This window comes from Nerophis lumbriciformis, linkage group LG15, assembly GCF_033978685.3.
Source record: "Nerophis lumbriciformis linkage group LG15, RoL_Nlum_v2.1, whole genome shotgun sequence".
NCBI lineage: Eukaryota > Metazoa > Chordata > Actinopteri > Syngnathiformes > Syngnathidae > Nerophis > Nerophis lumbriciformis.
Genome location: NC_084562.2, coordinates 31,853,977 through 31,866,870, shown reverse-complemented (window position 1 = coordinate 31,866,870; position 12,894 = coordinate 31,853,977). Strand labels below are relative to the sequence as shown.

Genomic DNA, 12,894 nt, shown 5'->3' with positions numbered 1-12,894 from the left:
CTTAATTCTGCAATTATATTTGCCTTTGACTGTGAAAAAATTACATTCAAATCAAATCAAATCAACTTTATTTATAGAGCACATTTAAAATTGACCACAGGGGTAGCCAAAGTGCTGTACAATGAGCAGGTTAAAAGATAAAACGAGTACCGAGCAAACACAACACAACACAAACAGAACACGATAAAAAATAAATAATTAAAATAGAATTAATAAAAACATAAAAACAGGATCACAGCAGGTGTATTATGGGGCGCCATTGCAGGATGGATATCACTCAGTGTTAAAAGCCATGGAATAAAAGTATGTTTTTAAGAGAGATTTAAAAACAGGAAGAGAGGAGGCTTGTCTAACACTCAGAGGTAGGTCGTTCCAGAGCTTGGGAGCAGCAACGGCGAAAGCTCTGTCACCTCTAAGCTTCAGCCTTGTGTCAGGGACCGTCAACAGCAGCTGATCGGCTGATCTTAAGGATCGGGTGGGGCAGTAAGGCTGAAGGAGGTCGGAGAGATAGGTTGGCGCGAGGTTGTTTAGACATTTAAAAACAAATAAAAGGAGTTTAAAATGTATTCGGTAACGCACAGGGAGCCAGTGAAGGGACGCTAAAATAGGGGTGATGTGCTCACGTCTGCGGGTCTGTGTTAGCAGACGAGCAGCAGAGTTCTGCACGAGCTGCAGGCGGGCGAGGGAGGCCTGGCTAATGCCAACATACAGGGCATTACAGTAATCAAGACGAGTCGAGATAAAAGCGTGGATTAATTTCTCAAGATCATGTCTTGATAGAAGCGGTTTCACTTTCGCCATTTGGCGTAATTGATAAAAGCTTTTTTGAACGATGCTGCTGATTTGTTTTTCGAATTTAAAATCTGAGTCAAACTTTACATTATCCTGAATTCCAATTTTAAATAATCCGTCATCTACTATAATATTGGACTTTATCCAAAATAAAAAAAATAAATACTGTACCTAAAAAATCCATTTACCTATATCAAATTCCTTTAGTATTTGGATAATCAGGAAACATATTTTATTATTATTTATACAATTTTGGGTGGAAAAGAATAATTGAGAAACATGTAGTATATTAGTCGCTGTACGTTATGTAGTCAACGGTATTTAACTACCGGGTACTTGGCATATGTTGACTACCTCTGGTTGGTTTTAGTGTGTAGCTAAACACTGGATCACACTTGAAATGTGTAGGATACAGTTTTCTGCTTGACTTGAACTCATTACGTTCCCAACTGGTGTATAGGAAACATTTAGGAGTGGTTGTGATGTGACACTCATGTATCTATCCTACTTTAGAATGTGTCATAGCAGTTCATTTCCACTGAAAGAGTGGTTGTTGTGACAGTCATGCTGTAGAGTGTAAAAAACATGTCATAATTGTAATGCTTTAATAGGGTGTCTAGTCTTATAATTTAACTGTATTTACTATATTTCTTTAATTAATTCATACAGATCATGCAAAAAAATGATTATTATCATGAACAAACTGGAAAGCCTGGCGTGACTTATTTGTCATAGCTAAAATGCTTAAAGGACACAACTTTTAAATTATTTTGAAATACAAAGTTTTTTGCTTTAATTCAAAGTACATTTGTGACAGGTTATTGAATAGGGAACACCTTTACCATAAACAATGTAACATACAGTATGCAACTTGAATGAAATTAAAGTAAACATGATATTTTTTGCTTGCAATTGTGAAGCCTTGATCACAAAAATACATAAATCATTTGTTTTAATCATTTTTGTGTGTACGATCAAATTGTGCTTTAATGGCTGCTGCTTGCTGAATGTAAGTTGTTCTATTCAGGAGTTTGTACAGAGACCTGCTCTTTCTCTCACTGGTGGCTCTGGGAAAAGACAACATTGATATCGGTGAGTAGTAAGAAAATATTCAATTATTGCTGCCTTTTATCAAAAGTCAGCTACATTAACCTGACATCACATCGGAACAGTGGAACCTGTTTATGTCGACAACCAGATTCTTTTTTGTAATTAAAAAGGTGCCTGTTTAAGTCGATGTCGACATAAAATTGAGAGCTATATGGTCATTTCTATGAAAAATGTGTCCGTTTATGTTGACATGTAGTATTCACTATACTGTTATTACCAAGCGGCGTGAAACAACAGCAACATAAATACAGTTGTACCTTAAATATATCAGTGTTCTCTTGGCTGATATATGCTTTAAATTGCAAGCCAAAATTTGAGTTACAAGCATCCCCGCCATCAGTAGGCGGAGCAAATGTCACATTGAACCCTATTAAATCTTCCCAAAACATCTGGTCTTAATCACTAGCATTAGCTTATAGCTAGAGATCGACATAACTTTGTTTTCCAATCATTGGAAAGAATAAAGTGAGTGTGATGCACAGTGCGTGGAAGAGGAAGTAGATTATATTCCTCAAAAACGTGATGGACTGTGTCGCCAACTTCGCAGAAATTGGAACGTATCGCTGCTAGTCTGCATCATACTGAAGCAGAATGAGTCTAATGTCAGCAAAACATTTTAAAATGATATCTAACCGAAGGACGTTTATCCATGAAAATATGGAAAAACCGCTGATGGTGTGTTTGATGGAGAAGCAGCTGGAAGGAGATTAAGTAATGGAGTAAAAACTGTACATTATTACTCCATTACTCTAAAATTGTATTTTTGTTTTTAAAAAGCATGTTAAATTGTTTTTGTTTCGGGTGGTACAAGCACCAAATAAATCGAATTGTATTCATTTCAATGATTGAAATTTGAGATGCAACTGTTTTGAGGTGAGCGCTCTCTCACTGAGCCTATTAAGGTTTTAAGTTTAGGTGCTATTGGATTGTCTAATTAGACAGCACTAAAACCTGCACACAGTGACTTCCTGTGATGAGGTATTACAGATGAACCTGGATTCTACCACACCAAATAAACATTTTTAGATTTTTAGCAACTGGAAGAAAGATTTGAGCATGTACTAAAGCTTAAGAACAATATTACTGCTGCAGATTTGTTAAAGAAAAGTATGCGATATGAAAACAAAATCATTAGAAAAATAATTTTAAAACGATATGCACAAAATCATGTCTACGTAATATTAAAAAATGTTGAATTAGCAGTGGCCAACATCACAAGTATACAGGTAAAAGCCAGTAAATTAGAATATTTTGAAAAACTTGATTTATTTCAGTAATTGCATTCAAAAGGTGTAACTTGTACATTATATTTATTCATTGCACACAGACTGATGCATTCAAATGTTTATTTCATTTAATTTTGATGATTTGAAGTGGCAACAAATGAAAATCCAAAATTCCGTGTGTCACAAAATTAGAATATTACTTAAGGCTAATACAAAAAAGGGATTTTTAGAAATGTTGGCCAACTAAAAGTATGAAAATGAAAAATATGAGCATGTACAATACTCAATACTTGGTTGGAGCTCCTTTTGCCTCAATTACTGCGTTAATGCGGCGTGGCATGGAGTCGATGAGTTTCTGGCACTGCTCAGGTGTTATGAGAGCCCAGGTTGCTCTGATAGTGGCCTTCAACTCTTCTGCGTTTTTGGGTCTGGCATTCTGCATCTTCCTTTTCACAATACCCCACAGATTTTCTATGGGGCTAAGGTCAGGGGAGTTGGCGGGCCAATTTAGAACAGAAATAGCATGGTCCGTAAACCAGGCACGGGTAGATTTTGCGCTGTGTGCAGGCGCCAAGTCCTGTTGGAACTTGAAATCTCCATCTCCATAGAGCAGGTCAGCAGCAGGAAGCATGAAGTGCTCTAAAACTTGCTGGTAGACGGCTGCGTTGACCCTGGATCTCAGGAAACAGAGTGGACCGACACCAGCAGATGACATGGCACCCCAAACCATCACTGATGGTGGAAACTTTACACTAGACTTCAGGCAACGTGGATCCTGTGTCTCTCCTGTCTTCCTCCAGACTCTGGGACCTCGATTTCCAAAGGAAATGCAAAATTTGCATGGTTGGGTGATGGTTTGGGGTGCCATGTCATCTGCTGGTGTCGGTCCACTCTGTTTCCTGAGATCCAGGGTCAACGCAGCCGTCTACCAGCAAGTTTTAGAGCACTTCATGCTTCCTGCTGCTGACCTGCTCTATGGAGATGGAGATTTCAAGTTCCAACAGGACTTGGCGCCTGCACACAGCGCAAAATCTACCCGTGCCTGGTTTACGGACCATGCTATTTCTGTTCTAAATTGGCCCGCCAACTCCCCTGACCTTAGCCCCATAGAAAATCTGTGGGGTATTGTGAAAAGGAAGATGCAGAATGCCAGACCCAAAAACGCAGAAGAGTTGAAGGCCACTATCAGAGCAACCTGGGCTCTCATAACACCTGAGCAGTGCCAGAAACTCATCGACTCCATGCCACGCCGCATTAACGCAGTAATTGAGGCAAAAGGAGCTCCAACCAAGTATTGAGTATTGTACATGCTCATATTTTTCATTTTCATACTTTTCAGTTGGCCAACATTTCTAAAAATCCCTTTTTTGTATTAGCCTTAAGTAATATTCTAATTTTGTGACACACGGAATTTTGGATTTTCATTTGTTGCCACTTCAAATCATCAAAATTAAATGAAATAAACATTTGAATGCATCAGTCTGTGTGCAATGAATAAATATAATGTACAAGTTACACCTTTTGAATGCAATTACTGAAATAAATCAAGTTTTTCAAAATATTCTAATTTACTGGCTTTTACCTGTATGTGTAAACAATGGCTAGTGAGGGTTATGTCAACAACTGCTTATGTTGACGTGAGTCGAGCAGTCTAAGGGGTGCCTACATAAATGTCTTCTTTTCTGTGTGGAGTCTGACTGACATGTGATGAAATTGTGTTCTTAGATGCCTTTGACCGGGAGTACAAGCTAGCATACAACCGCCTGTCACCCAGACTGGTAAAGCTGACCCGTAACTGTGACCGCCCTCCCAGCACGGGCGTCATGGAGTGTCGCAGGACATTTGGGGAGCCTTACCTGTAAAACTGCAGGTTATGTTCACCCTTTGGCGGGCGCATTGAGAGCTCAGGAAAGCGGGCAGCGCTGACTCAGCATCGTTACAACCATCGTGTAGCCCAACGTCTTCATTTGAATGTCTCCGTCTCCTCAAAAAGGCTGTAACTTACGAGAGAAAGATATTTTTAAGACAACATTTTAAAAGAAAAGATGGCATGTTAGGGTTATTTTTATCCATGCAAAGTAAGCTTTATTAATAATAATGTCACTTTTAATCAGGGTTCGTTTCCACTATTGAATGTCAGCAGAGGTCAACATTTGATCTTGTTTTGTATTTTTACTCATATCAGTATTAACCATTTAAAAGCACCCGACCCCTGTACTTTTGTGTTACTATGGTAACTGCTGGTAAGAATGTCAGCTAAAAGTGCAACCAAACACATTTTCATGAAACAAAACATTAATATACAAAGCATTTTCAACAGTAAAATCATTCCTCACTGAACAATCTTTTTATTTTTATTTTATTCAGTAGCAAAGCTTTTGATAGCAACATCATTCAAGTAGACCAGGGGTCTCAAACTCTTATTTACCTCAAGGCGGCCAAAAGTAAACTCTAGGTCATGCTTTAATTTTTTTTATTTTAGAGTCCAGTTTGAACCAAATGACTAAATTAGTCAACACCTATGGTGACACTGCCCATGTTGACAAAGCACCCGTGCAAACACAGAAACGTTTTTCTTTGGCAGACATCAGAGCTGCAGTTGGTCTCAGCTCAGAGAGTTTATGAGAGAGAGGGGCCATGAAGGCAAACCATGAGCTAGGATGCCCACATAAGTATGTCCAGTTAAAAGGCATCCAAAACCACATCCCAAGCTCAAGCCAAAATGCATGGACCTTATTATTTGACGCTTAGGCATCTCATGTATTCTCAGGGCATGCAACTGGACTTTTTGCTGTGTTTTAGAAGACGTTTCACCTCTCATCCGACCGAGTAAGCGTCATCAGTTTATGCTCATTGACATAGATTGGCCAGATCTAGTCTGTAATCTAGTTCTGACTAAATCTGAGACAAACCAAACAGTCTAGTTGCGATGGATTGAATGCCCTGAGAATAATGATCTGGATGAATGAAAACATCCATAGACATTTGAACATGTACTACATGTGAAACTCAAAACAGTTCATTATTGTGTAAAGGTTTGTTTATTCCAGCAATTAGATCTACAAGGTGAAACTAAAATTTGACATTGGCAACTCAAGATTGTCACGCTTTCTTTTGATGTCATTTTTTTATGATTATGGTTTACAGTTTATGAAAATTAGAATATTACATAAAATTAATAGAAAGTGGATTTTAAATCAGAGAAATATTGACCCTTTGAAAAGTTTAATCTTAGTACTTTGTTTGGCTCTTTTGCATAATTGACTGCCTTCATGCGGCGTGGCATGGATGCTTGCAATAGCGGCCTTCAGCTGAGCTGTATTGTTCCTTCTCATGTCTTTCATCTTTTTCTCGGCAATGCCCCATAAATTCACTATGGGGTTCAATTCCAGCGAGTCACTGGCACTCATTGAGGGCGGACGCTCCCTTTCCCTCTCCCTTATCTCTCCTGCTTGCTTCTTTGTTTAGTCTTGTCTTACCTTTCTTGTTGCCTCTTTTTGCACTGCTCTCCAAATCTTAACAATGGAACTACCGGTAATTAACTGACGTCTCCAAAAAATTGACAAGATCTTGGGTTTGGGGGAACCGGCCTGTCTTGACGGAGCGGTTGTTGCTGGACACACGACGGACTCTTGGGAGAAGAAGGAGTGCCGCGTGACTGGCGACCTTTTCAGTGGAGGACGTTGAAGATATCCATCTATTTGGGAATTATGACAACAGGACATCTGCTGATTGGAGTAAGCGTTGCTCTGGTTTTTCGACAAATTGGAAGATGCCAGCAGCATTCAAAGTACCCTAAAGCTGCCACAAATGATCGGAGGATGCGAGCAGAACTGTGGACACTCTTGTGATTTGGATAACATCAGACTGTCTGACCTGCAGGATGAATTTGGGGACCAGTAATTGACAATTTAGAGTGAAAAGCACTTTTTATCTTCGCTCGCAAACAAAACATTCTAACTTGGATTGTTTCCCTGGCTTCGAGACTCTCCCGAAAGACCATGCGGTGAAAACACAACAAACTCCTTTCTTATGTCTCATGGACACACACCTGTTGTTGACTGTGGACTGACTGGCGGTTGCGAGAGCACCAGGGTCGTGGAAGAGAGACACGCTGCAAGCTTACACACACACACATGCATTCACGAAAAATACACGCAACACACATACCCCACCGCCCATCCCATGTGGTATGATGAACGAAGCAGGGCCCGTAGTGGCTGGCAGCTTTCGGCCGGATGCCTGCCCCCTCACCCCTCTGTTGCAAGTCTTGAGTTGTATGTTGTAATATGTACATGTGCTTTGCTATGGTGTTTTTTTCCCCACCTTAGGATCCCAATCTGAGAATTAATTTTTTTTCCTCATCCTCCCCCAGCGTCCACCTTTTTCCCACCTTTTACAGGGCCAGCGTTCCTGTTCTGTAACCCTGTACAACTTTTGTTAGTCTAATCTTGAACGGGTTTGTGCTAAAAACACAATTTCGTTCTACTTGAGCAATGACAATAAAGATCCATCCATCCAGTTTGCTGGCCAATCAAGCACAGTTATACGATGGTCAATAACCAGGTTTTGGTATGTTTGGCAGTGTGGGCAAGTTCCTTTTTCTCTCTTGGCTCTAGGCAAGAGCGGTCACACTCCCTACCCTCTCCGTATCTGGCCTGCTTGCCTCTGTCTTTTCCTGTCTTAACTTTCATTTTAGCACTGCTCTCAAAGTTGAATAATGGAATTGATCAACTCTCCTCAACGAAATTGACAATATTTTGGGTTCGGGGGAACTTGCCTGTCCTGTCAGAATGATTGTTGCTGGACACATGACGAACTCTTGCGTGCCTGGCGACCCTTACTTTGAAGATATCTAGCTATTCGGAATCATGTTAACAGGACGTAGGTCGATTGTAGTTAGCGTTGCCCTGGTGTATCGACAATTTGAAGATGCTGGCGGTCGTTCACCGTACCCCAAAGCTGCCACAAATGATTGGATGGAAAATGCGAGCAGAGCATGGTCACTGACCCTGCCACAGATTCTCAAATGAGTTTAGGTCTAACTTTGACTGGGCCATTCTAACACATTAATAGGTTTTGTTATAAACCATTCCATTGTAGTCCTGGCGTTATGGTTAGGGTCGTTGTCCTGTTGGAAGGTGAACCTCGGCCCAAGTCTCAATCTCTACAGTTCGTCCAGAGTCACCATGGACTTTTGGCTGCATTTCTGATCAGTGCTCTCCTTGTTCAACTTGTAAGTTTAGGTGGACGGCCTCGTCTTTGTATGTTTACAGTTATTTCATACTCTTTACGTTTCCAGATGATCCGTTGAATAGTGCTCTGTGAAAAGTTCAACGCTTAAGAAATGTATAGTATCAAGTCTGCTTTAAACTTCTCCACAACTTTATCCCTGACTTTTCTGGTGTGTTGGACTTCATAATACTTTTAACCAACGTCTCAGGCTGTATTTGTACTGAGATCAGATTACACTATTACATTATTCTTCCAACTTCACAATTGTATACCACTTTGTGTTGGTCATTTACATACAATTCCAATCAAATATATTTATGTTTGTGGTTGTAATGTGCCAAAATAATGAAAAGTTCAAAGGGTATGAATACTTCTGCAAGCCACTCAGGAACCCTTCCAGGGGTTTTGGAATAATTAGCCTGATGAGCGTGTGACAGTATTGAACCTTTTCACAATATTCACAGTTTGAGAGAAGTTTGGGATTTTCAAAAATTATAAGCCATGAGCGTTAAGATTTTAAATTAATAAAGGCTTGTAATATCTCACTTTGCATTTAATACGTTTATACCACATATCGGTTTCACATTTGAAGTTAAATTGCTGACATCAATGAACCTTTGCACGATATTTAAATATTTTGAATATTTACTTACAAAAAGTTGCTGCAAAGCATGCTGGGTGGCGGAATCACTCCCGTCGTTAAGAGTGCCAGTCAGGTGTTTAGAGTTAACTTAGTTTATTATTCTTCATAGTCGTTGTCCTGTGTACGCTTGTTGTGCTGTTTACTCTGCGATTGAAGTTAGTGTTGTGGGGACAACATATTTAAGATTGGCCATATTTACACTAAACTATGAATTTAATATGGAGCCACAATTTAGGTCAAGTTTGAGAGCCCTGATGTAGCCCATGTACATGCAGATATCAGTATTTTAAAACTAAAGCAGCAATGTAAGGTCAACAAATAAAACTTGACTAATTTACGTGGGAATTGTATATGAAATGAGATCTTTCCTGTACAGTACATGTTGTTTACACTTCAATGTAAGGGAACGAGTTACATAGCATCACCATCTGGTTACGTTCTGTTTATCTCTATCATCTTATTTGAATTGTTGTTTGTTGTGCGTTAGCTCACAGATTGTGTTTTTTAAGTGCACATGACAGATACAAGCTGGTACTGAACATCATCACGCATTCCTCTCATTGTCTTGGGTGAGATGTGTGTTCAATCATGGGGTCTCATTCATTAACATGTGCGCAGAAAAGGTTTGAAACTCTTTATAGGACTGAAACTGTGGGGGAAAATGTATTTTTCAAATATGTGGACTCATGTTAAGGCTCGTATATGTTCAAGTCAAGAAGGCCTCCATTTCACCATGTATGGCAGCAACAATCCCTCACAGAAGCAGTGTTGCGAAATTAACGAGACACAACCTAATCCATAACGAACTTAACCCACGAATACGATGCGAACAAGCAGATTTACCTCAAATCTGTATGATCCTCTCTCATTGGAATGGCAGCAGGGGTTCCTGCACAGGTTGTGTAGCAACCATGGTTGCTAAACCAAGACGTTGGTTGACGTTTCAGTTTTATGTTGAAGTACTTGTACCGTATTTTTCGGAGTATAAGTCGCTCCGGAGTATAAGTCGCACCGGCCGAAAATGCATAATAAAGAAGGAAAAAAACATATATAAGTCGCACTGGAGTATAAGTCGCAATTTTTGGGGAAATGTATTTGATAAAACCCAACACCAAGAATAGACATTTGAAAGGCAATTTAAAATAAATAAAGAATAGTGAACAACAGGCTGAATAAGTGTACGTTATATGAGGCATAAATAACCAACTGGTATGTTAACGTAACATATTATGGTAAGAGTCATTCAAATAACTATAACATATAGAACATGCTATACGTTTACCAAACAATCTGTCACTCCTAATCGCTAAATCAGATGAAATCTTATACGTCTAGTCTCTTACGTGAATGAGCTAAATAATATTATTTGATATTTTAGGGTAATGTGTTAATAATTTCACACATAAGTCGCTCCTGAGTATAAGTTGCACCCCCGGCCAAACTATGAAAAAAACTGCCACTTAATAGTCCGAAAAATACGGTACTTGTAGTTTCACTCTCCTACCAGGTTTTGTGCATACGCATGATTAGGGTTGTATACTGAGTACTGGTATTTTTTGGTACCATTTCCTAATTGGTTCCGTCCAAGAGAACCAACTAATGACGGCTATTGTTTTTTTTGTTGTTGTTTTTTTATCCAGCTGACCGTCGTAATTATGGCACGAGCAATGCATTCAAAAAGACACGGGCTGGATCTGATAGAACTGTATCATCGGGATGGTGATAAGTTTCAGATCTATCACGGTGCCAACAGAAGGCAGCCTTTTACCGCCCTACTTCTGGGTGTGAAGTACACAGAAGTGAAGAGAATAATTGCTATGAACAGATTGACCAAACTTGGAGCTCCGTGCTAAGTGCAGCAAAATATCAGCCATAACTTGCAGCTATCTAGGGCCCTATGATTTATGCATCTTTGGAATTGCGGATGGAATCAATGTTTGCTAAAAACAGAATCTAAATGCAAAAAGTTTCAGAAATTGGCTTAATGTGACCAAGATGCTGTTACTGAGAGGAAAAGGGGAAATCATGTTTCCGGGGCTGTGTACTTGACAAACACTCACCTCCATGGAACCTGGCCAGCCAGGGGCCAACACTCCAGCCTGCAGCGCTGCACCCTTCTCAGGCCATCTCTGTGCCTGCCTCTGGTCAAACATGGTCACCTCAAACTCCAAAATACAGAGCCCAACAGTTCTCAAAGGACTTCTATGTTGCTTTTGCAAATTTGATGAATACTTGCCGTCCTAAAGCTGTGTGAAAAACACCCTGCTGCTACTGCCAATACTTAGAACCGATCTTCATTGGTAAGTTCATGATAACTTGACTGCATCTAATACTATAGTTGGACCACCAGTGTTGAAATAATAACTGATGTGTGCTTTCTTTTATTTGAAAGCATGTAAACTCAAATGTATTGATACATTGTTATTGTGTTTTTAATGTATTTATGTTTATTGACTCAGAATGAACTAATTCCTAGTTGATTTGTTTTTAGTACAGATGCTTTAAAACTGGCACGTTAAATACATTGTTATTTTTTTATTTTTTCGAATTAAAAATAACCGTGATTCTTTTTTCTTATTTTTTCCATATCTCCGAGCCCTAGGATGTGATAATCAGCTTGGAATAATCACAAATAAGGAAGCAACACCACACAAGTTTGTAACACAACAAGATTTCCTCCTCAAGATACCCTCAGCTTCATCAACCGTCCTTGTAGCGATCCATTAACCCACAGGCCAATATTAATCCACTGAAAAAAGTGAAAATAAAGTAATATAATAATTCATTAAATTGCCTTGCAGCAAAATAGAATCCGCTGACAGGTCTTAAGTCGCCGTCTGACATCAATCTATATCGCGCAGCATCAAAACACCTTGTTTAAATGCACACCTGTCTATCATGCTAATTGATTTATATGATATATTTGATATAATGTATCATGTAAAAGGTACATGAATGCTATACATAAGTATTATTTCCAGCTGAGTGTAATTGTAATAGAAACACAGTGATGGATCATCAAACATAGTTGACTTGTTTTAGACCTAAAAAGCATGTATTGATAAGACTTTCCTGCTGTGAGATGTTACATGATGTTGGTGGTGTACAACCTTGTGCTAGTTTTAAAAAAAAAATTATTTTCAGCAATTACATATAGCACCGGAGAGTACCGATGAATTCGTAATGATACACATCCCTATGCATGATAAGAGGTATGCTTGAATGTACATGTTGGTAAATGCCATCCATAGCATGAGATTGTTCTTCTTGGGTTCACAGTGTTGATAAATGAGACCTCTGATCTCTCTGGAAATATCCATCCAGAAGTAGCTCCATAGTAATGGAGGCGTAAAAGTGACCTTTGGGTCAAATATGAGCGTGACAACCCATGTATTTTTGTTTCTGGGCGATGATCGTTAAGCAAAAAAACAAGTACTTTGTGGCATGTGTGGTTTTTAAAAGTTCAGGATGCTGCTGCACTTTGTCCCATAACTCATTTGAACTGATTTAACTTGAAATGAATTCTTGTGTGGAACAGCTTGGGAAAGCTGACTTGTAAAGAAAAAATGTATAAATGAATGACTGCACATTCTGTATATTTACATTTAATTAATTGGTTTCCTTGTAAAAAAAAAAAAAAAAATACATATTAGTTCCTACTAAAGCTGTTTAAATGCATGATTCTGTAAAGACTGGGTTGTTTGGATTTACATTAAAAAAATCCTAAATCTATCATTGGTTTGTCTTCACTTGACCTGCCTGAAAAGACAAAAAGTGCAAATGTGTTTCTTTTCTGCTAATACAAAAGCTGAACATTGACAGTTCCTCTCAGAGCCAATAAAAAATGTTTATTTCAGAATGGAATGGTTATAAATAGTACACTTGCAT

At 39.0% G+C, this 12,894-nt stretch overlaps 1 protein-coding gene across 5 annotated transcripts in view; it reads left to right on the top strand.

Annotated features, from left to right (window-relative positions):
* Positions 1-5,345, top strand: part of LOC133616043 (C-myc promoter-binding protein-like) — a 112,377-nt gene extending 107,032 nt beyond the window's left edge. For all 5 annotated transcript variants that reach the window (XM_061975047.1, XM_061975048.1, XM_061975046.1 and 2 more), the window contains 2 exons: positions 1,820-1,884; positions 4,854-5,345. In XM_061975047.1, coding sequence (XP_061831031.1) covers positions 1,820-1,884; positions 4,854-4,990 — 202 coding nt within the window. In that variant the 3' untranslated portion in view covers positions 4,991-5,345. The remainder of the gene's footprint in view (positions 1-1,819; positions 1,885-4,853) is intronic.
* Positions 5,346-12,894: the final 7,549 nt, after the last annotated feature.